The sequence below is a fragment of the Sesamum indicum genome, linkage group LG4 (genome assembly GCF_000512975.1).
Source record: "Sesamum indicum cultivar Zhongzhi No. 13 linkage group LG4, S_indicum_v1.0, whole genome shotgun sequence".
Classification (NCBI taxonomy): Eukaryota; Viridiplantae; Streptophyta; class Magnoliopsida; order Lamiales; family Pedaliaceae; genus Sesamum; species Sesamum indicum.
This window is the reverse complement of record NC_026148.1, coordinates 9,992,174-10,018,607: the sequence shown is the minus strand read 5'-3', so window position 1 is coordinate 10,018,607 and position 26,434 is coordinate 9,992,174. Positions and strand designations below refer to the sequence as shown.

The 26,434-nt window shown below is 35.2% G+C and overlaps 4 protein-coding genes across 4 annotated transcripts; 1 reads left to right on the top strand and 3 right to left on the bottom strand.

Annotated features, from left to right (window-relative positions):
• On the bottom strand, positions 1,792-4,455 carry LOC105160482 (transmembrane ascorbate ferrireductase 1). Its single transcript, XM_020693321.1, has 4 exons — positions 4,214-4,455; positions 2,785-2,833; positions 2,490-2,689; positions 1,792-2,304 (listed from the first exon to the last, which is right to left on the bottom strand). Exons 1-4 carry the CDS (start codon positions 4,355-4,357, stop codon positions 2,005-2,007), a joined length of 693 nt encoding a protein of 230 aa, XP_020548980.1. The 5' UTR covers positions 4,358-4,455; the 3' UTR covers positions 1,792-2,004.
• On the top strand, positions 8,485-13,100 carry LOC105160483 (putative leucine-rich repeat-containing protein DDB_G0290503). Its single transcript, XM_011077871.2, has 7 exons — positions 8,485-9,102; positions 9,457-9,657; positions 9,777-9,899; positions 10,082-10,119; positions 10,223-10,331; positions 10,466-12,148; positions 12,567-13,100. Exons 1-7 carry the CDS (start codon positions 9,040-9,042, stop codon positions 12,855-12,857), a joined length of 2,508 nt encoding a protein of 835 aa, XP_011076173.1. The 5' UTR covers positions 8,485-9,039; the 3' UTR covers positions 12,858-13,100.
• On the bottom strand, positions 9,812-22,496 carry LOC105160706 (protein SHORTAGE IN CHIASMATA 1). The gene is made up of 11 exons (XM_020693497.1): positions 22,041-22,496; positions 21,220-21,288; positions 21,032-21,127; positions 20,857-20,928; positions 18,398-20,367; positions 16,973-17,212; positions 16,481-16,496; positions 15,863-16,372; positions 13,752-15,401; positions 13,366-13,683; positions 9,812-9,920 (listed from the first exon to the last, which is right to left on the bottom strand). The coding sequence occupies exons 1-10, from the start codon at positions 22,353-22,355 to the stop codon at positions 13,594-13,596; spliced, it is 5,028 nt and encodes a 1,675-aa protein (XP_020549156.1). The 5' UTR covers positions 22,356-22,496; the 3' UTR covers positions 9,812-9,920; positions 13,366-13,593.
• On the bottom strand, positions 23,764-25,674 carry LOC105160481 (putative 4-hydroxy-4-methyl-2-oxoglutarate aldolase 2). Its single transcript, XM_011077869.2, has 2 exons — positions 25,290-25,674; positions 23,764-24,480 (listed from the first exon to the last, which is right to left on the bottom strand). The coding sequence occupies exon 2, from the start codon at positions 24,464-24,466 to the stop codon at positions 23,966-23,968; it is 501 nt and encodes a 166-aa protein (XP_011076171.1). The 5' UTR covers positions 24,467-24,480; positions 25,290-25,674; the 3' UTR covers positions 23,764-23,965.

Here is a 26,434-nt window from a genome sequence, read left to right as displayed (position 1 = left end):
TATAATTGATGGTAAGGGTACTTGAATGTCAAATAGTGGGGTTGTTTAAATAATTTGTTGGGTAATAGGACCCTCTAAATTAATGATGTAGTGTATCAATTAGTGTACTCTATACTTCACACTTCCAAAAGATAGAAAGAAAAGATCAAAAAATGGAAGGAGAAAAAAGGTGTGGGGTTCTGATTTGAGGAAAGAAAAGGAAAAACAAAGAAGAAGAAAGGGTATTCATCCTTTATTTGAATCCAGAAGTGTTAGCACATTCTACACTATTGTGTAATTTTTAAAAATTATTATTTATTTTTTATATAATAAAAAATATGTAAAATATGTATATGTAACAAAAGACCATTATGGTTGAAAAATTTAAAAATAATTGATTAATTTAAAAAAAAATAAAAATAAATGATAAATCACAAATTAGAGAGAATACTAAAATGGTGTTCTCTCGTAATAATAAAGTATAAGTAATGAGAAGCTTTAGTGAAAGTGGATTCGGCGTGCATATGTATATAGATTTTTCTGTCTGGACAGTTAGATGATTGATATATATTTTATTATTTATCAGATAAGAGTATTCGATGTAGCATGAATTTAATTGGTTTTCCAAAATAATAATAATAATAATAATCAAATAAGTTTGTGTGGGGCCCGGGGACCATTGATGAACAACTTGATCCTCAAGGTCACCATGTGGTCATAGATGCATCGATGGAGATGCCTCGGCTCAACCCCTATTGCTCCAATCCACCGATGAGCTGTATATCTCTATATTTTTATTGGGAATTTATAGTTCACATCACCTTTTATTGAATTCGAATTAATTATATAATAATTGTAGTATACTTGTTGTGTAATTGATATATATTTAAAAAAAAAAAATGATCAGTTGTATTTATTCTGTATTGATTTAATTCGACTGAACTTGAATTAAGAAAGAATTTCTACTTCTTATTTTCTTTTATGCTCTCTTTTTTTTTTTTTTTGGGTCCTTTCTTGAATCCTCCTTGGGGCGAGCCAGATCACATTTTTAGATAGTGGGTTTAGCCCAATTGGGAATTAAATTAATTTGTGTTTGGAAGAAGGTGATTAGGAGTTAATTTACGATTTAGTGCAATGGGTATGTGATTAAAATTTTGAATTTTAATGAAGTAATAGTAATATGAGCATTAACATAATCTCTAATCTTGGAGCACAGTAACTAAGGAGTAAATGCTGTAAATGAGGGTGAAACAATTGAGTTTCTTGAGAAGGCTGCAAGGGGGCCTGAAAAGACTGCCTTTGTGGGTCTGCAGCTCCACTTGAAAGGTTTGGTTAAAGGGGACAAACAGCACAAGGATATGTCTATATCTTCAATCGCATGCGGTTTCCAACTATATGAATTCTGGCCCAAAGTAATATTAGCAACATTGCAAATAAGGATAATTTCACCCTTCTTTGTTGAGATATGGTTTAATTATCTATAAAATTTTCTATGATTTGAAAAATTATATTTAACACCTTTAAATTTTACTCTCTGATAAATAAGTCCATTCTGTTATTCAAAATTCATCGAATTTGTTATTATTAACAAAAAAATATATTACTCCCTAATGACTTATTTCTGACTTATTGCGGATTAAATAAATCATTTTATAATCAAATTATCTTCAAATATCTTCATGCTATTAAAGTATGTGTGGAAGTATATCTTCTCCTTTATAAGGATATTTTAGTTTGGAAAAAATTATTTGACCTACAATAAGTTAGTAATCAGACAATCGAGAATAAAGTGTTGGACAAAGGACAAAGTCATGGTTGAAGTATATGATATATACAGTAATAACATATGCACCTCGCTCCTTTATCATGAATTAACAATTCCAATATAGGTAAATTTATGAACACACACATAGCAGATATCTACTTCATGGAGCTCTAACTGATCCATCCAACCTGAATAGGATAAAGGAAAGTGGAAAGTAGCTTAGACCTAAAACAAGAGAACTGTAGTAGACACCAGCACCGTTATATAGCTGAGTAACTATATTCATCTTCTGGAGGGGCCTGAGAGAGAATAGTTAGGATGACAAAGGTCCCGAATAAGATTGTGATTATGGCAGTGAAATTGACGAGGAATGCCTCTGAGCCGTATTTTGCAAGGCCGGAGTTTTCAAGGAATGTTAGCTTTTCAAGGTATCCCAGTGTAGCTGTGCCAACAGCTAAGACATACACAAAGATACCGAAGAGCACATGCCATGGGAGTGACTCGCTTCTAATTGCTGTTGTTCCTCCAGGAAAGAAGAAAACCAGGAAACCGTAAATCCACTGCAGATTATAAGAAATAACATGAGAAGAGGATTGATGATGGAGGAACATTGGAAAGTGTCTAACTAAAAGTTGATTGGTTTTTCCCATGCTTGGATAGAGCTGTGTAAATCTCAAGCCAGTCATGTGAGCTGAATGAAAGTAGTACCAAATTCAAAGTGAAAATTAATGCATTGAAGCATCACCTGAATGCCATAGAGAACGATAACACCAATACCAAGCCAAGAGTGTAAACTGTATAAATTGGCAATATTGCTTTCATTATGAAATTTGAATGCCATGTATATCCCAATTATGCCGAGTATAAGAGCAGTAGCGTGCAACACAAGATGTATGAGTTTCTTCTCTGGCTTCTTTAGCGGCAGGCATTTGTAACTCATGATGGCTGCAAATTAGAAAGAAATAAAGAATAGATTAAAGAATTCATTGTACACATACAGGTAAAACTACATGTACTTCCCAAGATCAGAGATTAATTACCTTCACCTCCAATTATGATTAACCCTATAAGCATCAGGACAGGATGAAGCTGGCCATAGGGAAACGAATTATGAGATTCACAAATAAGAATTATCTTAGTTTCATCAAGTAAGGAACAGGAAATTCATCAGAAGTTCATCTCCCGTGACTTCAATTGAAATAGTCTACTTTTACCTACATTCAGGTGAGTTCACAAATGGGCCTCGATTCACGTTTGTTTTCCGGAATTATTACTCAACCATACTCCTAGTACTAAATTGTCGTGAAAAAGTGCAAGAAGCTTCCATTAGTAAAGAACAATAAAATTTGTAATCGCTTTAAAGTTGTCTTTATTTGCAAATAAACATTTAGGTGTACCATACTCAATCATCAAACTTCAAAGCAGCTTTGACCACCTAATGAACAAGCTCTGAATGACATTTCTGACACTTGAAATGACAAGCGCTTAAGGACATTATCTTTGGTCTAAAACACAACGAAGCATGTAAATATTAGGCATCACTACTGGTGCTGTGTGAAAGACAACCGGGTCAAGGAAACAACCACGAAACCATTTAGGTCCCAAACTGGCGTGTATGATCATATAGGTCCCCCATTGCAGTTTCTACTTTTCAACCTAATTTGTCAAGCACAATATTGCATTCCTATGATTAAGATAAAATGTGCTCCAATAGACACCATCTGCATCACCTAACTAACTATCACCGGCTGACAAAAAGAACAGGCTTCAACCAAGAAAGTTAGCCCCCAACTATCACATGAAGGAAAAAAGGCAATGAAAAATTGAAGGATTAATCAATTAGAAAAGCCAACTTAGTTTCTTCTATTAAAAACAGGAAAGGAAGGAGCAGTAAAAATTTAGCCCTATTGCAACATCTTAAGACAAAATGATATATATCCCAATCGAGTTGCAACACATTATTGCTTGTGTCCATTCCATATCAATGCAGTGGGCCACTTCAAGATTTATAGTCTAAACTGTACTCAACACCACTCAGAGGCATCAGCAGAAAAAAAGCAGCATAAGTTTTTCTTGACTTCAAAACCTAGACATTAATTACTTCAATATTCCCTGTAAAACCATCTCCAGGATAACCGGACTCTTACTATTTTAGGCAACAATTCTTAGCAAGTAGCAAATATATGAATACCTACAGCAAACTCATATCTATATAACCATCCTCCAGTACAGTCAATAACTATAATCAACAAAATACTTCACAACTGATGCAAAGAACAACAACAAAAAGTCCCAATAATGAATAACATAAGAATCCAACCATCAGCACTCTAAGAACCGAAACCCCACCAATTTCAATCCTCATCCCTCACTAAACTCACGAAAACACAAACGGAAGCAGAACCAAGAGAGGTAAAAGATCAAGAAAAGAAAAAAAAGAAAAAAGAAAGAGAGAGAGAATTTCCTTACATTGAAAATGAGATTCTTGTTGGTAGCTTCCCACGCCAAACCACCTCTGAAGCTAATGCACCAAATCAACACCAAAATCGCTCCTACAACCCCCAGAAAATGGGCAACAAAAGAAATGGGCAAAGCCTTCACCCCTATCGCCATCTTTCTTCCACACCTTTCTGGGTTTTTCAGTTTTCACTCAGACTAGATAACTAATCGATCCACAAAGTTCCAGTCTTTCTTAATGATAATCTCCTCTTGTCATATTATTCATACTTGCTAGTAGTTGACGCCATCTGGGCCGTCAGATTACGATATCCTGCATCGCAGTTTTGGAAAGTGGACACGTGTTGACGAGAGATAGGGTTATCCGTATCCCACGTGTTCCAGCCACCATTGACACTCGTGTCCGTTTGTGTACCCTGTTATAGCTCTCTGCTGGTTGGTGGGCTTGTGCTCTGTTCATCATTTTCTTTACTATCAATCACCAAATTTCAAGTTCTAACTACCACAATAGGGATCGTAATTTGAATCCCACCTTCCACACACTCTTAACTATTTTTTTAAATAAAAATACATTAATAATTTTAAATTAATAATATATTATTATTATAATTTTTGACATGTTATATGTTAATATTTTTAAATTAATCAATAAATAAAAAATAATATATTATTACAAGAAATAAATTAAATACTTATATTCGTACATCACAAGGTAAGAAATCTTAAACTACATTTGGATTTAGATTTTAAAGAATAATTATAAATAATTTAATATCAAAATAATTTCAAACAATTAATATTTAACAGAAATTCAAAAAGTTATTAGTAAAACTTTTTAATTCATAATTTGAAATTTATTGATCCAAATAAACCTTACATTAATTTGGGAATAGGTGTCGGAAAAAATATTAACGGCCGAAAAAAGGATAAATGATTTAACAAGGACATGTATGATGGGATATGAGGAGTGGTATTCTGCTAGCAATGCATCTGGACCAGAAACAATAGAGAAGATAAATATGTGTGAGAACTTATAATTGGAGATGAGAGTGAAGAATAGACTGGAGAGAAGCTTGGGTAATCCATGACGTCAGATCTCTTTCTGTGGGCCCCACACTGTCCGCAACAAATACAAGAAATGCTTACAATAACTTTCACTTTTATGGTAAAAATAAATTATAAGAAAATTATAAGATAAATAATAGTAAAAGTTGTTAGTTTTTTTTTTTTAAAATAAAAGTTAAAAATGAAACAAAAAATAAATATTGAACATGGAGTGCTTGGAAGGACAATTTGATATTTATAAATTTATCAATAAATTACATAAACTGGTAGAGATTTGTGAGGGTTATTTTATACTTTTTGGGTTAAATTAATTTAATTATAAAAAAATATATAATAAAATTATTTTTTCCAATTTATTTTTAATAATAAGTGAATAATATTTATTTTAAAAATTCACAAACACTCCAAAACCTTGGACCATAGGCCCATTTTGAGGCCTTGTGGCCATCACAGTCTCTCAATAAATATAAAAAATTCTTATTCTCATATATTTATCGTATGATTAATGTACAGTTTAAAAAATACGACTAACCACATTATAAGCATATTATGTTTGTTTTATATTGATTTGATTCGATTAAACTTATTTTGAGTACCATGATGTCCAGAGTTACGTCGAATATATATATATATATATATATATTTGATTATATAAAACATGAGATGATTATTAGTTTGGCATTACATTAATGCGGTCTTCAAGAAATACAGTTTTATGATGCTTTAATGTAGAAATTCCATTTTTAATCAACATTGAAAATTTTAAAATTGGATTATGGTACACAAGTAAACGTGTACTTAAAAAAACAAAACTTTTGATCTTTTGCAATTAATAAACTGAAGTCCTAAGCATGAAAACCGGGCCATTCTATGCAACCACTAAGGAACAGTTTAATAAGACGGGCAGGATAAAGAATACATACTTTTGCAATCACATTTTAATATCTTAGTTAAATGCAAACAAAATACCTTTGATGATGAATAATAATTATTACCTCCTATATCATTATTTTGTAAATTAGAACAAAATTACTGATATAAACCTAAAAGTTTTGTTTAAATCTTTCTCCTAGTCTCCTTTCTTTTTTCATTTATTTGATTTTTTATCTTATCATTTTCACTTTTATTTAATTAAGTTTTGTAACAAATCTTCTTATCAAATGCTCTTGCGGTGCTTTACCACCTACCGTAAATCAAAATGGGTATTCCTTCTATGGGATGCATGGCGTTCTTCTTCCTCTATAAAATAACTATGACGACAAAAGAAAAAGAAAAAAGATGTACAGTCTTCTTACTGCTTGGGCAGAGAGTCAACTATTGGGTGTCACTTGATTATAATACCGCACCCACGCTCACACTTTTCTTCTTTTTCTTTCTTCTTTTCTACTCGGTCCGCGGACAGGGTCTCTTCTGTTATTCAATCAAGGGAATCATTACAGCTCCAGCAAAGGGAAAAAAGAAAACAAAACAATGCAAGCAAATTTCTTAGTATGAATAACAGCTCACTCATGTAAGGAAAAGAGAAAGAAAAACTCATATCATTCATCGTATTAAAAAAAATGTAACATAAGTTTTAGGTAAGTTATCTACCAACTCCCCTCAAATTTAATATAATTACGAATACTTTTCACTGTTTGAAAAATTATAAATATCCTTGGTGTTTAATAAAATTATGTAATTCTCAAATAAATATCTGAAATTTTCAAGATATATAAAAAAATTATCTATTTAGTCTATAAAAAATTTCAAAAGTTAAGTAAAATTATAATTGAGCATTTCTGTTAGTTCACCATAAAAAATGAATGAAGTTATTTTGCAAAATAAAACTAACGAATTGGGTTAATCGCTGACGACCTAAAATCAGAAGGGTATTTATAATTTTTTTAATAATAAAAAAATATTTATAATTATATCAAAAAACAAAAAAATTCAGACATAAATTACCCTAAACTCTAACATATCGTGAATTCTAAAATGGGAGAATACAAATGAAGTGAAATAATAACGGAGAACAAATGGGAGAGCGCACATGTAGTCACGTGGAAACCCTCATTTCCAGATCACATTGCAGGCATTTAAGGAACAATATGGGACTCGTATTAATATCACAGCAATAAGTGCAGATGACCCCACTAGTTGTTTTATCAAATTTAATTATATCAACTTCCCCAGTACTGGTGCGAGAGTACAGCTATTACAAACTTGCGACGAGCATTACAAGCCTTATTAAGGACAGTAGACACAAGCCTCTTTTCTCTTTGAGGGGGTTGTAATGTATCTGTCACACAACCTAATTAGGATCAAATACTGCTAACTTTCATCAAACTCATTGCCCCACACCTATGCTTAAAGGTCCATATATGACACTAATACCTAATGGTAGTGATCTAAGGGCATGTAGATGTATAAATAACACCGACTAATCACATGTAACATGAAGTTTAACATAGATCTACTCCCTTCAAACCCAAATTAACTACTATGAAATAAGTGAATTATATACCTATAAGAAATTGGATCTACCTAATGAAAATTTTTTTCCCAAAATGAAGTTGGTTGAACCAAATCAATCACAGAGCAAATGCGATACACTTCATCTGAATGGTGACTATTACTGAACTGTATACACCACTTACACTACAAATTTATTATACTTGTCATATAGTTGATTAAAAATTTTTCTCTAACTAAGCTAGAATCTTAAGAACGGAAAAATTGAAGTACACCCAACTGGAGCACGATGCAACAAGGATGCTAGCATTGATGAAAATCCATTATCAATACCCTAATTTATTTCCATATACACACACAGGACTCACGAGAGTATATTGAATACTCAAACGAAATATAGCTGCTGGAGTGTTCATTTCGGAATCTCTGAAGGAACAGAAGGAAAGAAACAACGGCATTCAAGAATAGATCAACAAAAGGAACTACAAAAACAGTAGTAATACTTTCCAAAGTGCCAAGGATGGCATAAATGTGCCACCGACAGTAGCAGAGTTGCAGGAATTAAGTCTTACAGGTTCCCTATAATTTCATACAGTTCATTACATGAATGCGTCATATATGAATAATTTATTCGAAACAAGAGAAAAAAGGCGAAACAAATAAAAGATGAGACTTACAGTCTGATTAATAAAGTCCAACTAATTTAAAAATATATTTTTAGAAACTTGAAGCAATAAAAAGTTTAGGTGTATTAGATGCACACTCCATCCCCCAATCTCTCTCTCTCTCTCTCTCTCTCTCTCTCTCGGCATAACATAGTTCTCCATTAACCAAGAAAGTACAGATAATATTAACTAGTCCCCTTTTTCTTAAGCATCATAAGTTTTTAAGGATTTTATGGGGCATTTGCCAGTTGTTCATGGCAGCCACGACTTCAATGAAACTGAGGCATATTTGACTTGCTGGAGGGTGGATTAGGGCATCCAAATCCATACAATAATCATAGAAATATGCTGCGTCTCCAGATTCTTACCTGGTGCCACATGCAGGCAAGCAAACAAATCTTCGACGATCTAACTCAGAAAGTCAAAACAGAAAACTATCCGTTTGTAACTATATTCCAAAGTTATATGAGCATATAAAATATAAGGGCTTCTCATTATTTAGTGTTGGCTCTTCATCCAACCACCAAATCATTCAGACTAATTCATATTGCTGTTCACTTACAGCTAAGGCAACAAAAGGACATCAGCTACTAGTTCCTCACAGCTACTAGAAGAACCAAAAGGATCTTGACATTTCATGCATAATACCCAGAGAAGATGTTTAAGCGAAGCGAGAAAAAGATCAAAGCTGTCTTCAAGATGCAGTTTCAAGCAACACAGGTATGTCAAATCTACAATGTGGGAAAGACATGTCTGTGCCTATGCAATGCATAATAGTCTGTTTCACTTTTAGAATTTATAGTTCTTAAGAACTCTAAGGAATTGTTTTTTTGTTCTGGATTCAAGTTTGATGAAATCTAACCATAGGATCAGAAATTAATTAGTTCTGCTTAGCTTTAAATGCTGGACCATGAAGCAACATTCTGATATCTCAATATTAAAATGGGATCATTTCATATACAGGGTAATATTCGCAGATGAAAGTAGATACTGATATTATTGATAAAGTAATTCAAGATTTTTGGAATGGATTTCTCACCGGTAATTCAATTTCATTTCTTCAATTAATTTCAGGTGCCACAGCTAAAAGCAAAAAGCCTCATGATTTCTCTGGTTCCGGTAGATGTAGGAAAGCCAACAGTCAGATTAGCAAAGGCGCCAATCGTCGAAGGGATCTGCACCTGGGAAAACCCTGTGTATGAAACTGTCAAATTGGTCAAGGAGATAAAAACAGGGCGAATCAGAGAAAAATTTTACTATGTGATTGTATCAACAGTAAGTTACATATTTCTCCAATTTTGCCCAAGACCGAATATGGGAACGAAGGGAGCAGTTCTTCTTTAGCAGGTCAAAGAACAAAAAACATAAATAACAAAATGTTTTGGTGCTTACAGGGGTCATCAAAATCAGGCTTTCTGGGAGAAGTCTCCATTGATTTCGCAGATCTAGCTGAGGCTACCAAACCATTGAATTTAACTCTCCCTTTACAGACTTCAAAATCGGGTGCAGTATTACATGTTAGTTCCTCCTCTCCATCTCTTCTTGCATGCAAGTGCACATCAAAACGGACCAAATTAGAAGCACAGATATAAAGCTAGTAGCTGTCAGCATTTATCTCATTTGATTAGCACAATGTTGCAATGCACAAAAGTTACATCAACAGCAAAAATATATCTTTAAACTAGTTTATAATTATCAGGTCACAGTTCAGAGGATGCAAGGAGGGCCCAATTCAAGGTAATGTGATGACCAATCTTGTTCTACATTGTAATATGGCAGAATACTGCCTCTAAAGATGAAAACTAAAGAAGCACTTTCTTCCCCTCATGAAAAATCTCAGATACAATGAAGAAGGTGAAGCACCAGCGGATGAATCATGTGATCAAAATTCGGATACAGAAACGAAAGATTCTTATGGCTCTGGGAAGAGGAACCCAAAATCTCCTGAAGTAAGGTCTCAATTATAAAATCCCAATTTTAGTTGCAGCAAATAGAATTAGAAACTTAGAAAGAGGGACACCTAATTTATGTTTATGATCCACTATTGGTTGCATTAACCAGGACTCCTGTTTTTCTTTACTAGAGTGATGACTTGAGCGAAGAAACATCTCTGCATGACGAACAAAATGGAAGCTTAGAAGATGCTGAATCAAGAGATGGAGTACAAGAGGCTTCAAATGGTACCGGAAGGTTGACAAATCAAATGAAAATGTTAGAAAGGAAGGCAGAACTTTCAGAATTGGAAGTACAGTCCCTCCGGAAGCAAATTATGAGAGAAACCAGGAGGGGACAGCAATTATCCGAGCAAATTGTTTGCCTAAAAGAGGACAGAGATGCACTTAAAGAAGAATGTGAACGACTTAAATCCTCATCAACATGCAAGAATGCGGAAACAGTTTCAAGTCATATACACAAAGAGACGGAAACTCTGAGAAGTTCATTGGAAAACATAAAGCAAGAGCTTCAACGTGAGAAGCAATTAAATAAAAAATTGAAGTTACAACTACAGAAGACAGAAGATTCAAACTCTGAATTTGTTCTTGCAATGAGAGATCTTAGCAAAAAGTTGGATCAAAAAAATACAGAAATATCTAGACTTTCCAGCAAAATTAAGGCCTTTCACAGTGGATCAGAGGCCCCTGCAGCATCTCCCAGAACAAAGATGAATCAGAATGAAGAAACTAAAGCAACTGAAGACCTGGCAAGCAAGAATGGAAATGCTGATGAAGCAGAAATGTCGAAGCAGAATATTGAAAACCTCTATGTCGAAATAGAAGTCCACAAGAAAGAAAAGGCACAGATAAAAATGGATATAGAAAGGCTTACTCTGGATTACAGAAGTCTGGAGATGGAATACAAGGACATATACTCCAAACTAGAGCGAACCGAAAAAGAAAAGATGGATATGCAACACAATTATACAGAATCCTTGGCTGCAGTGAAGCAGTTCAAAGCCCGGGTAGCAAGCTTGGAGGAGGAAAACAAAAGGCATGCACTTCAATACTCTGAATCTTTGAATATGATTGATGAGCTTGAGTTTCAGGTTGAGAGCCTGCAGAAAGAACTGGAAAAGCAGGCACAAGTGTTTGAAGAAGACCTGGAAGCAGTAACTGGGGCAAAAGTTGAGCAGGAGCAGAGGGCCATACGAGCTGAGGAAGCATTAAGGAAGACAAGGAGGAACAATGCAAATGCCGCTGAGCGACTTCAGGAGGAATTCAAGCAGATTTCAGCAGAAATGTCAGTAAAAATCGAGGAGAACGAGAAACTAGCTCAGAAGGCAGTTACAGAAGCCAACAATTTGCGCCAGAAAAATGATGCTCTAGAAGAACTTCTCCAGAAAGCCAAGGAAGAACTTAAAATGATAAAAGACCAATATGAAAGATTACTTCAAGAGCGTCCAGAACAAAATGAAGGGAGCTCTGAAATGGGACACCGGAAACATATTCTCAGAGATGAATCTGAACAAATGAAAACAAATATTGAAGAATCAGAGATGTTCAAGAAATGGAAATTGGAAAAGGAAGATCTGGAGAGACAAGTGACTTCAGTAAGGAAGGAAGCAGAAAAACTAAAGCACGAAAATATTTCCATGAAATCTCAGATAGATCAGAAGAAGACAAAAGAAGAAAACTTGCATTTAGAAGTGAAAAAGCTGAGACTCAAGAATAATGAAGTCAAAAATCATCTGCTTGAACTGGAATTGGAGAAAGAAGGCCTGAAGAAGGAGGTGTCCAAGTTACAGGGTGGTTTATGCAAGAAGGAACAGGTAAATTCCAAACTAAAGAAAACCAAAAGTTGGCAGAATGGTAAAACTAGATTAACTATGAGGGAACTGAATAAAAATGCATTTTTTGCTTTTGTCTCTGATATTAAGCTTGGTGGTAGTTTATCTTGGGAAGCAAACGAATGTGGAAAATTAAACTTAGAATCCATTGGATTTAATATCAATAAGAGCTAACATGAACATAATGGAATATATATTTTATTCACATTCCAAAGAACCTAAACAGGGAAAATCCATAGTCCGTCAAATATCTGAAATGTCTAAGAAATTTTTTTTGTGCCAGAGCTTCTGTAATCTATACAACAATCTGCTCCTCAAATAATTCCTGTGAAACTAACATATGCTAACATTTAACTTTTTTTGCTCATAAATGACACTACTAAAAGGGTTAATTTGACAGGGACAGGAGAAAGCTGCACTACAAGATTCTGTCACTCCAACAGTGAAAGAAAAGAGAGGCTTAGAGGACCTTTCTTTGGAAAGGAATGGCCAATCCATTGGTAATTGTGATGTTTCCAGCTTATTAAGTGAAGTAGCATCATTGAAGGAAAGAAACAAAAGCATGGAAGAAGAATTGAGAGAAATGCACGATAGATATTCAGAAATAAGTCTCAGATTTGCAGAGGTAGAAGGTGAAAGGCAACAACTTGTCATGGCACTTCGTAATCTGAAGAGTGGAAAGAAAAATTAGCTAATTGGAACTATGGTGAAAGCCTATAAAGCAATTAGCCACAGTTAGTTTGATATGTACATTAATAATCCTTTTCTAAAAGCATATGTATGTGCATTTTTGTTACTCGTCTTATGCTTCGAAGTCTTGAACAATACTATACAGATCGGCGATGTCATGATTCTTTTCATCAAATGTTTGCAATCTCAATTTTAGCATATGGTCCCTTGCAACAGACTACAAAAACCTCTTCAAACTTCAATTAAGTCTGTTTAGGCAGGCCATTGCTGAGGAAAAGCAATAGCTGGATAACAAGCTTCGTGGTCGAAACATGAATTCTCTGAGTAATATTACTCAGGCCAGTTTCTTCCAAGGCTATACATGGATTAATATACCAATAGACAGCTTGATCACAAGCCCCCGGAAAACCTTTTTCATTTTTTGCATTCTTTTGATAATACTTCTACTAGAATGCTGTCTTTCTCAAGAATACAGTACAGAAAAATATTTGACCTGCTTGTATACTAACCTGGACCATTTCAATTTGTGCTGGGAGACAGAGGTTCAAATGAAGCTAGCCAGTGTAAATCAATAATCAGCCATTGTGCAAAAACACTAGGGTCAACACTAGCATTACTTCAGCTGCACTGAAATCACCCTTTTTATAATAAGTGCTGGAAATAAATGTTGACATGTGATAACTTAACAGCCAACAAGCCTTATCATTTTCGGAATTTCAGGCAATGCGTACTTGATGCTACAATCTTCTATGTGCTGTATGGTAATTGGTCTCTCTCCAAACCAGCTTACGTTGCCCTCCACTTCCACTTGTTGAGAAAGATAGTCTCTACAGTTGATGAAACACAGATTAAGGTGAAATATGAAGATACTCTAGAAGGAGTTTCATTGGCATACCCGTCTTGCTCTCTTATCGGGTGGAGTCCATGATGAGGGACAGGAAGCAGGAGCTATTTTATCTGTCATTGAGTTTAGTGGTCGTGAAGATCCCTTTAGCTTTTTTTGAGCAACTGTTTTCTGCAAGGTGTTACCTCCTTTGTACTTGTAGAATTCAAGAATTGAGGGACTTTTCCTTTTAGTAAGCTTTGATGTGTTACTGGAGGAGCCAAAACGAGGGGAGGCTAAGTCATGTGAAACAGACTGCTTACGCAATCTACTCCTTTCCCTTATTCTGTTAAGAAATTCAATTGTCCAGGGTGATCCTTGTTGCAGCTGACTAGAGTGGAGAGCATTCGAGAGTGGTGTGCCACCAATGCAGCCAGTACTGTTTTCTTGGAAAGACAATTTGTATGAATCCTGTGGAGCATTTTCTGACATTCCACCCACAAGCCCTTTTTGGCTCATCATAGAATTATTATGTCTGTTAATGGTATCATAATGTGGTTTAGTTTCTTCTCTCAAGATTTGTCTCCTGTCATTTCGAGAAATCCAGGCACCAGATGCAGAATCAATATCAGCAGGATTTCTAAAAATGGGAAGATTAGTGGCACTGTGAGGTTGTTTGCTCGTTTTGGAACTTTGTCCAGCATAATCTTTCTGAACGTCAAGCAGAAACTTTGAAAAGCTACTGGAATTTTCAACAGAGAAATTTTCCCCAAATGCTTGAGTGTCCTCTACATCTATAACTTCACCTGTGAAATTCTCCTGAAGAATCCCAGTCCCCTTGATACTTTGTCTGCCAAGGTTGTTCTTTGGTGTCATCACGGATCTCCATCTTGTACTGCTGTCTATGTCAAAAGGAGGCATCCAGGGCTTCTCTCTCTGATCGGGTATGTGAAGACCTTTTGCCGATGGAAAATCATAAGGGCTTGACTTATCACTAGACAACTTTATATCAGCATCAGTATCATGAATATGACTGAGTAACTTCTCATCGCAAGATAAACTGAAGTGCTCCAGTTTATCAGATATCTCAGCTCCTCCTGACAGCCAAGAATTGCATGAGACATACAATCCGGAAAGATTATGTTGGTCGTCTGGAAGTAACTTTTGGGACCCCACATGAAACAAGTTGTTTGGAAGCTCACCAGCAGAAAGCTTGTTTGTGTGTTTAGGTTGGTTCATCTTTGATGCACCTTTGAATTGGACATTTCCTGAGTCTGCAATTGATACTGAGGAGGAGCAATCTGTCATTCCAGACTTAGAATCTTCCCGCTCCCCATATCTGCTTATTGCACTTAGCAAAGCAATGCTTACATCAGGGACTTGATATTTTTGAAGAGCGGATATTTTGCCCCCATTTGATAATTCCAAAAACTTGCCAAGTATGGCATCTGAAGACAATATTGCATGAGCTGAGAGAGGATTAATTGAAGCAAATGCAGTGAGAAAAGATTCTGCTAGGCTTTCTGAGTCCGACATTTTGGGATAGAGGCCCCTACTCAACTTAGCTGAAACACTGATGCAGGACAATAAAATTTCTTCTGTCATCTCAGATGAATATGAACAAAAAAGCTGTATATCAATTCCTAAGCTAGCTGCTGCAGCATAAAGTTCGTCTGATGATTCCATAATGCTACATAGGAAATTGCATTCTCCCTCAAATATCTGGAAGGAACAATAGTGCACCGGGTCAGAAACTGTAGCATGGACAATCTTTGTGAGGTTTAATCCAATCCAATCATGTTGCTGCCAGAACATTGCATTTTTTTTAATTGCCTTTTAGGTCCATAATTATAATAATAGAGGATTGAAACAAAAATATGTTATTATTCCTTTGCAAAGTTACCTTATTAAGTTTAAGCAAACTGAACACGATAATAGACATCTGAATGATAGCCATTCTTCACTAGTAATAATGGGGCAACGGAGTTGATGTTTTCCATTTATATATCCCCTGTAGGGACATGAGCAATATGACCAGTGTAATATAAAATATCCTAAATGCTACCTTAATATGGTGGTCACCTCACCAGCAACAGAACATAAATGAATCACAGAAGCAGAATTTCATAGAACACTGCAAGGAATAATTGCACTAATCCTAAAATTTCAAGCAAAAGAATTACCAGGATGCAGCAACTGAAAGCAAAACTCAATGATGTCAAAGTACTTGCTGCAATGCTTTCAACACACAGAGGCAAGCATGAAAAGCCCTCGTCTGGAGCTGAAGCTTTCCTTCCAATATTTCTGAAATCATACCAAGTAAGAGAAACAGCAGAACTAACTATTAGATCAACAGGAAGACAGATATCACGTTCAACAACTTGTGCTCCTTCTTTCTCCATTTCAAGAATCCTTTGGTATGTGCTTCTCCTGGAAATTACCATTTCTTCATTGAAATTTCGGGTATTCACAATTACAATAGTATCTGGAAAGAGGGGCTTGGAAGAGAGATTTTGCTTTGATGCCAAGCCCACTGGCATGGAGTGAAGGGACAACATACTGCAGTCTGCATCTTCATTTACAGCTTCCACAGGTTCATTCCCGTGGACCTCCTTGACAGGTATAGTATTTAATAGCTCTTCCAACTTACTTTTGTTCTCCTTTTGGGCTAATGCAGAATCCAAATCTCTTTTCTGCTATAATGAGTTGAACAAGATTAACAGCAACACTACAAAGTCATTTGAGTAAGTTGACTATAATCGAGAATATGAAGATGACACGTGAAATAAAGATATTAATACTGTGCAACTACTAGATCTAGTTTGTTAAAGATACACAGAATTGATCATTTAGAGCCACACTATTTAGAAGTTAGCATAGCAAACAACTTTATCTTTCCATTAACTCAAAATAAATCCCGATTAAGGAAAAATGGAAAAAGACAGTTTAAAATATGCATCAGACCAATTAATACAGTTCATGGCAGGAGAGAATCATCAACCAACCACAGCCCTCTGCCCTGTTCAGTACAGATATGCAAACAGTTTAACTATATGAAAAAACCAGTCCTCAAAGCTTGATATCAGCAATCTCTGACTAGAAATTGCACTGAAGCATCCTCTACAACTGAAGTATAATGCATGGATTAAACAATTTTGACTTCAGCATCTCTATTATGCCGCAAGAATTATCTGCAATTTTGTATTGGGGGATATCTAGTGCTAACTTTTTGTCCATTCTTTGAAGAGGGCTGAATGCAACAAGTCTTCAGTTAATACAAAGTTAGATGCAACATCAAACTAAATTCACAGAAATATACACTTGCCATCTCAAATTTGATACTCTTGGGCATGCTGACACCATGGCAAAGAGCTTCAGCAATGCTTGATTCCTCCACTTGCACCTTGAGGAAACAAAGAGTGGACAGCCCATCTGGCTTCGGGCAGACGGAGGATATCCTGGATGATACATTTGCGCCTCCATATTCCAAGATGAAGCTGAATTTGCTAAAAGGAAATGAGGCAGTAACATATCTACAAATCGAAAGTACAAGTAAGGAATCATTAGCCAACTTCTTCAGGACTAGCTGATAAATCAAAGAACTTAGTGCCTTAAGTAACACTGAGGAACAGCCTTGGAACACAGCATAAACCTTAAAGACCAGAAATTCTTGCACTGTGAAAGGAGATCTAAGAGTAGATATGCCACTAGACTAAATCTTCCACTTGTATTAACTTTAAGATTCAGAGTTTTGGAGAATCTACACAGATGATAAGAGAGGCAAAATAGAGATGGACAACACTACAATTACCTAAATAATGTGTACCTATCATTAGAAATTTGGATATAGTTCAGTGAACCCATAAGTGTTATGAATGCAAAGACTTGCAGTACTGACATTTGGAATTAGACATTTCCTACACCTTCTATGCACCTACTTCAGGTTTTCAACTTCAGAAATTTTGCATCTCATGCTTAACTTGGAAATAATAGTTCAATGAGGTAGGTAAATTTGGATATTGGTAGTTAAGTGTTATGAAAGCAAAGATTTGTACTACTACATTTGGAATCAGACATTGCCGGCACCTTCTGTGCCCCTACTTTAGGTTTCACTTCAGAAATTCTGCATCTCATGCTTAACTTTGAAATATTAGTTCAATGAGGTGACCTATCAAGTGTCATATCTGCACTAGAAGGTGAAACAGAAGAAGACATCGGAGAGAGACCTCGCAAGAAATTGCTTCATTAGACTATCTTATGAGTTTATATCTAAACAGCCTTCACTTTCAGGAATGCATGTTTCAAACAGGATACATGGTTTAAACAAAAGACATGAATTCTATCAAAGAGTCCACGCTACAATAAGCTGATATGATATCATTACATTTTGACAAACAATGAGTAGATACATATCTGACTGTATTAGTACTAAAATTACGATCCGTAACTTAAGGTACTGACTGCAACGTAAGTGCAATCAAAATACTCAGTACCATGTATGCCCTAGATATCCTCACTGACCAAGTACTTAAGTGATGTATGATAATTCAACCAATATACCAAAAATTCTGCACCAACAAAGACGTCCTTGGTCAATTTGATATGCTGATGATCTAAAGCTAACAAAAGTTGGTACAGAAGATGGAGATCAACTTATAAAATGACAGATGAAAATGAAACCCTCACATTGCAATGTAATTTACATGGTCGATACTTACTCATGAGATACCAAACAGCAGTCAGAGTTAAGCATGATATCCGTTATAGCATCTGTGATCTCACAACAGGGCTGCCGCTGAGATGGAGAGCTGAAAAGATGTTGTGGCTCATTATATGACATCTTCAAGGACGTCAATAGTCTCTTCAGTGGATACCAGAAAACTTGGTCAGAAACAATTAGAATTTTTGAATTATGGTTGCTTAATGTTGTCTGCAGAACTTCTTGCAAAACGGAGATGGATGGGTGGAGGATACTCAATTCTTTCTTAGCTTTCTGGTTCTCATCTCTGATCAGGTTATAGACAAAACTTAATCTAGCTTTCACACACTGCAGACTTGTACTCAACTTATCTATATAGAGATAAGTTGCTTGAATTCCATAATAGCAAAGGTAGAAAGCCATCTGCTTAATTGCAATCAACAAGGCTAACACCATAATATTGTCTTCATTGTGACCCAAATAAATACTTGATGCAACCTTTTCCTGAAGACGACATATGAGCTTGTCGTTGGGAAGGTGGAGTAGCGTCAAGTCATTAGAAGCTTGAAATCGGTTTCGCATCTGTATCAACTCTTTGTCATTCTCCAACAGGGCCAAGAAATCCCTCCACAAATAATCAATCAGTACTAGAATATTATCAGACAGCTGCACCTGATGCATTTTGACGCTCCAGTTATGCTGAGCTGGTTTAGCGGCAGCAGAATCACTAATGTGCATAAAGACCTGACATGCAGTATTAGTATGAACTGACTTGTCTGCAGGTATACTTCCTCTACCTGTAACGTAGTTTCTGGGATTCAAAAAAAACTCAAGGTCACTAGACATGGATTCACCAAATATTGGAACTTTGTCAACACCAGTTTTCAGTAAAATCTCTTCATTTCTTCTTTTTTGATCTCCATGATTCCTTGAGGTACTTATATCTGCTTTACCAGAAGAATGGAATAGAGAGACATCATCACTACAAGATAAGTTCAGAATTTTCTTATAGTCTTCCGCATTTGGTTTATTGGAGTGACCTTCAGAGAGAATAAAATCAAAGATTAGCTTTCCACTGTCACTTGAAATCATCGCAGCATCGATGTCATAAGCATCTATCTCCCACAACATTTTCCAACAAGAAGAATATTTAGCCGATTCACATTCATCTTCTCCTAGTAAATGCCAATCTAGATATAAACAATCAGATGCTGATGAAGACTGGCAATCCAACTGTGCCAGTAACTCCTCAACTGATGTATGTAATGAACTAGTATTTCCATGATCTGAAAAGAGAGGTATAGGAAGTGATTTAAACGAGTCATCCATAAGGGTAAGTTCGTGGCAAACAATCAATTCGCTCAAACTTCTAAAATTCATGGCTTTGCCAAACATGGATTCACATGTTTCAGCTTCAATCTCCTTTGACAAATCTGAAACCACCTCACAAAGAAGATATTGGTCCAAATCAATGAACAAAAATTCATCAAATAGGATTGGGTCCATTAACCAAATTGAATCACCATCTGGTTTCCCATTATATAGCGTCGAGCAGTCTTGACGATGTGACAGTTCAACAATGCTTACATAGTCCAATTTTAATGAAAAATTTGTGTCTTCTAGATACTGTGTTGCTACAGAATGATGTAATAGATACTTTATCATGTCAAACTCCACAGAACCCAAAAGATCCTTGTTATCATTAATTGCTTCATATGGTTGAACCACTTGCTGCTTTTCAGCATTTTCAAAACTCAAAAGTTCATCCACGGTGTATGTTTCTTCAAGAACACATGAGCTTTCGGCATTCAATTCAAAAAGAGGAAATCCGATGTTATGAGAACGAAACTCTCCCTGAACAGAATCAGCATCTTCCAACAAATTAGCCTTTTGCTCAATTGAGTATTCCACACTCATGTCAACAACTGAATAAACTGTTCGTTCAATTTCATGGAGATCATGTAGCATAAGCTCAGAATTTAATGGCTCCTGCAATTTCACTTGTAAACTGATGACTTGCGATATTATTTTAAAGAGTCAATAATAAGTAGAACTAAGAATACAAGAAAGAAACCAGTTTTTCCTTGGCTTTTTTATTCTTGTTTACTTCACCAGTACATGTTAAAAAGCAGCAAGAATGAAATAGTACTACACAGCACTTCCCTAAGATTATATAGGGTTCTACTAGATGCGAAATTAAAACCAGCACTGGGATAGGCCATAGAACTTTGAAAAACCATCACAAGTCCTCGAAAAAAACTACTTCTTAGATACTAACCTTTAATACCTAAATAAGCTAAACAAGCATCATAACCTTTTTATCAAATTATGACAAGTCTGGAGGTCACACAGAAAGAAGTTGTCCATTCTGAGAGCACATTGACTGGTTAATAATGAAATATGAGGAGATAAGGACTAGGCATAAAACATCAAACATTTATGCCAGGGAAATGTGGACATAAAGATCAATACATTTACCATTGTAAATTCAGCTTCTGGAATATCAGAGAAAATGTGTGAACACTCGATATTGGAATGAGGAGCATTTTTCTGCTGAATACAGAGAAGAGTAAATATATATAGAGACTGTAATATGAATACGTGGAAATAACTAAACATCAACCAGTATCCCAGACTTGGAAGGAAAATTTACCGATTGAAGCAAAGATATATTCATATCTGGAATTTCAAATTGCACAAATTTAAGTTCATTCCCACCCTTATTATTGGATGTTGTTCCATCTTTCTCCTGAGACAAAATGAATTAGAATCTGAATAATATCCCGAGCATAGAGCATGTCGTAATAGAGGGAAACTACAAAGGGACAACGTAGTTGATACCTCAATCTCCATACTGTCAGAACCCAACCTGTCCAGTTCTGTGTTGCCATAGAAAATCTTGGTGCATCTCTGCATGTCGAGTTTCCACAATTTAGAGAAGAAAAAAGTAACTTCACATGATTTTTGTACTTTATACTTTCACATGAAACTTTCTCTTTTCCGAAACATATGAGCTGTACATTCAAACTTTAGGCAGTAATTCCCACATCTGAACACTATCTTATGCTAATGCAGCACACAAACTCGTCAGCGAATGATCCTGTGGATATATTAAAAAATATGATATGATCCTTTGGCTGTCTGGAAAGGAGACAAAGAACACTATTATGGAAGTTAGGGTGAAGCAAACAGTGCATAGATCAGATCAACACTGCAGGCAAGGATGGTGCAAAGACACCATGAAACTGAATTTGTTTGATTAATAAATTTAAATAGCATGTCTAGATGGCTCTAGAATTAAATGAAACAACAAAATTCGTGATATTGGTCTTTTCTTCATTAGATGTGACTGTATGAGAAACTAAATCCAGTAAAAATCAGATCTCACTACTCCAATGATTATAGCACCTAGATATAATTTCGGCCGAGGGAAAGTAAGCAGGACCGACACAAAAATAAAGTTAAAATCTCTACATACTATAATCGCATTTCTCGAAAACCTATCAATTCTAGACTTGAGATAATTTTCTGCACAACAAATCACCGTCAATTTTCACATAAAACTTAACAAAAGCATAAGAGTAGAACAAGCGTCAATGCAAAACTTACGCTTCCAATAAAGAATCAAAATAAGAAAGTCTTCAACCGAAAATCCTGATTACCTCCGCAGGTACAACCTCAGTTTTTTCCCGACTGCTGCCGATTCTCGGTTCCTCAAAACCAGCGCCATCGACAAAGTGAGGAAGTACGTCGGACAAGAATATTGAGAGAGCATCGTCGATCGTTAACTTGTCAACTTCATAAGAGATGTCACAAACTGGAATTTCATCAAAGGACTGTTGAAAATTTGCAGAAACTGAGGGATAATTTCGAGGAGGAAGGAGAGGCAGAGGAAGGCCGATGAAGTCTAGCGTTCCGAGTGGACCCACACCGGCGGCGGTGGTAGAGTAGTCCGTCGGGAGGAAGCGGGTGCGCATTCCGAACGATGATTTTGCTGCAGAAGCGTGAGAGAGAGAGAGAGGGGAAAATTGAAATATGAGAGTTACAACGGGCAGATTTTCATTTATAAGTTTGGCGGTAACTGAGAAAAAGTCTCTCTTTCACGAAGTGCCGTTGGCAACGGCTCAAACGAAAGGAGCGAGTTTTGACGGATACTCCCTTCTGTTTGTTAAGTGATTTTTATAAATAAATTGCTTCTTTACGGAGTCGAGTTTGGCCAAAATATTTGAATGTTTCACATAAATATAGCATGCATGCAAAACGGTCCTTATCTCTATCAATAATTAATATAAATTGATTATTAATATCAAATATATAATTAATTAATAATTATTATTACAATAATTTGATAATTACTATTACTTATACATTTTTTTCTGTTATTGATAATTACTATTACTCTAGTAATCACCTTCCTACCATTCTATACATTATACATATATACATATATATATATATATACCCACAATTTCTCTAATTAGTCTCCTTTTGTGCAATTATATATGTTCTTTGAAATTTTGCAAAATTGATGATAAAAGAAATAACAATCAATTTCTTTTGTGGTTTTAACGAGATATATGCACGCATTTGCTTTTTCAAAATGCGTTAATTGATAATTAGTGAAACTGAAATAAAGTAACTAGTTGTGTTGGGCATTTATTAACATATTACTTGATTTTCTTTTAACTAAACTTACAGTATAAATGGTAAATTCATGAGAAAAACCTGCGGAGATTCACCATTTCCTGTGCACAAGTGCATATAGCATTATAGAAACAATCAATGTAAGGAATAGCGTCGATCATATTGAATCTTGACGTATGCTTTCTTTTGATAGTCAAAAACTGATCCTAAACTAGCACATTATGATCACCATTCTAGCGAGGCAATCATAAGTACACATCCACCATTGCTTCATCAGAAGCACGATACTAGTAAGCAAATAGAACCAATCTGCCTCAAGAATTACAGGGGAAAGAACAGAAAACGAAAAACGAAACATGATGTAATATGGCTAGTTAACTTGTCTGCTCCACAAATATCTACAAATGCAGATGCAGATCGACTTGATTGACTCCAAATTTACTAATGACGGTGTTATCATACTTGGCCGCAAATAAAAAGAGTAGCATACAGTAATTGTCCAAATTGATTACCAGCTAATTGCCACTCTACTGAAAATTAGAATAAAAAATACCCAAAAAGCAGATGATAGACACCACTTTCGCAATTGAGATGGAATGATTCGACAAATTAGTGCAAAAGATTGGCATAAACTATTTTAGCCAGAACCATCTTAAAAGATCATCATTTCAATAATAATACTCAGGAAAAAGACTGGAACAAAAATCAAACAAAGAAGTTATCAAAAAACAAGCTCAAACATATTTAATAACATCTCTTGCCATTAATTTTCACTACAAAAATTGTACAGACTCTTCTCATAAAATCCAAGTGAATTCAATATAGTAGAATACAGAAATGGCAGCAAATGAATAGTACCAGTCTAATCCTGATGAAAGAGCATATAACTGCACCTCAGTAACAATTTTGTTTTCCAGCCAATCAAGCAGATGCACATCTCTCTTCAAACAGACAACTCTGTTTTAGACACCAAAATACCATCAGTATCTGCATAAAGCCATTCTCCGTCAGATATTCTAGTTCCAGCGATAGTTATAGGGACGTGCTTTTCTCCAATCCCTTTCTTATTAGCTTTCACTGGATGTGAGGCCAGAGCTCTTACCCCAATGTCACAACCGTTGATTTCATCTACATCCCTCACACAGCCATTCACTACTATACCAGCCCATCCGTTGTTCTGAGCTTGTACTACAGGGTTGCCACCCAATATTGCACATCTCAAACTACCACCCCCATCTACAACAAGAACTCTTCCATTACCCTTCTCCTCAAGAAATTCACGTATCAAAACATTATCTTCAAACACTTTTAGCGTAACTACTGGTCCAGAGAAGACTTGTCGTCTACCATATATCTGGAAAACTGGTTGGAGAGCCCGGAGCTCACCACTCACAATGAGCTGTGGATTTGCATCACAAACTTCAGCTGTGGTTACCAAGGCCATCCTAGATTAACGACCTTCAGAAAAAAGATGCATCACCACAACTAATCATAATTAGCATTGCAGGATAATGTCTATCAACAAAACCCTTTGGGCTAGATTTAAATTAAATCACTTCAATTACACGTGAAATTGCCATTCGTGATCCAAGAACCCACTCGTCACTCTGAAAAACTCAGATCAATTTCCTTGGCAAAAACTATGTCATGACAAAGATAAACCAAATAGATCAGACAATGACTCTTTTAATCTCACTGTTGAGTACAAATTTTCCATTCAGACTCAACAAATTTTCCATTCAGAAGTAATGGGAGGTCTAACAGCCAGTTTCAAGATAGAAAACTGGTCTCATAACATCATAACTTATGGTAAACGCAAATCCATAATCTTGCCCACGACACAACACATCAACTCCAATGACTCAACAAAACAAAGGCAATCATTCATGGTAGAATGATAAAGGTGAACTCTTACAACACTGAATTTCTCTTGAACATGCAACGAACAGCAGATAAACAAAAGGAATACTCAACAGACATGGATCTACAAATTTTACTGATTAAGTAGTACGATATCTTTCACCTGTTTAATATATATACATAGAAAAAGATAATAAAATGAAATCAATCGGTTTATAGCACATCCCGTGCATGGCAAAATCTTCAAACATAAGGTGAACTAAAGAAACAAAGGAAGTATGAACGTAGAAAAAATCAGATTTCACTACCAAAATCAAACAGAAACTATTAAAACTGCAAAACATCATAAAAAATCCAACAGTTAATCAAAACAAGCATAAAACAACAGAGAAATCGAAGAATCATACAATTTAAGATGAATGATCGGATGCCGCGTGATTCAGCCCTGGAAGCTACTACACAAGCGACTGGAATTGAGTAAAAACTAGGGCGAAACGAAGTATTAAACTGACGTATTAGAAATTCCGGTTGATGTGTGTCGATCGAAATTTGGAAAATTAGATGGACTTGCAGGGACGACGAATGGTGAGTGGAGCAGCGTGTCTGCTATTTAATTTAATTTAGTTATTTAAAGTTAAAGACCACATAATTTGTTGAAATGCTAAAAAGTGGCCCAGGATCTTTCCCATGTGATCCATCTCCTTTTCCTCTTCCTCTTCCTCCTCACCTCAACATGTCGAACATGATTCCCAATTTCGAAGAAATACAAAGGAAATTCCCAAAAGCAAAGTAATATTCCACATCACCCCCATCAAATGGTTGATTATGAATTAGTTTGCAAACTCTTGGCGGTGCAAATTCTATTTTAATTTTTCATACAATAATATAATAAAAAAATTTATGTATTAAATTAATATTTGTTAATTTAAATTTTAATGAATGATGAATTAAACTTTAAAATTGACTGACGGATCAAATTTATGGACAATTAATCCATTTCAATACTAAAATATTGATCAATATATTTAATTTTTCCGTCTAATGTGACTAAGCAATTTTTGAGAAATTAATATTGATTTTTACTTTATACAAATAACAAAATAAAGAATAATTACACTCCTCTTTTTTGAAATCTGGTGTAATTATATGTAAACCTTATGGTTTGAGACATTACATCTAACACTCCTGCAGTTCGCTTCTATCTAACAAATAAGTTCATCAAAATTCATTGAATTTGCATAGATTAATAAAAAAAAAAAATTGAATGAATTAATATTTATATATCCGATACATATGTTTTTTACTCAATCCAATAAATATGCTATACATATATTTTTTGAATAAATTGTGTACATATATATCCTATATATAAAATAAAATTAAAAAATAAAATATGATTTGAAATATAGACTTCTCACGAGGATGCACAAATTGTTATGTTCATTACATTTAGAATTTATAGACAAAGCATGCCAAGTAAATTGGATTTTGATTTATCAACAAATAAAAAAAGAAAGGGATTTTGACAGTTTCAAACTTTTCTTTTATAGTT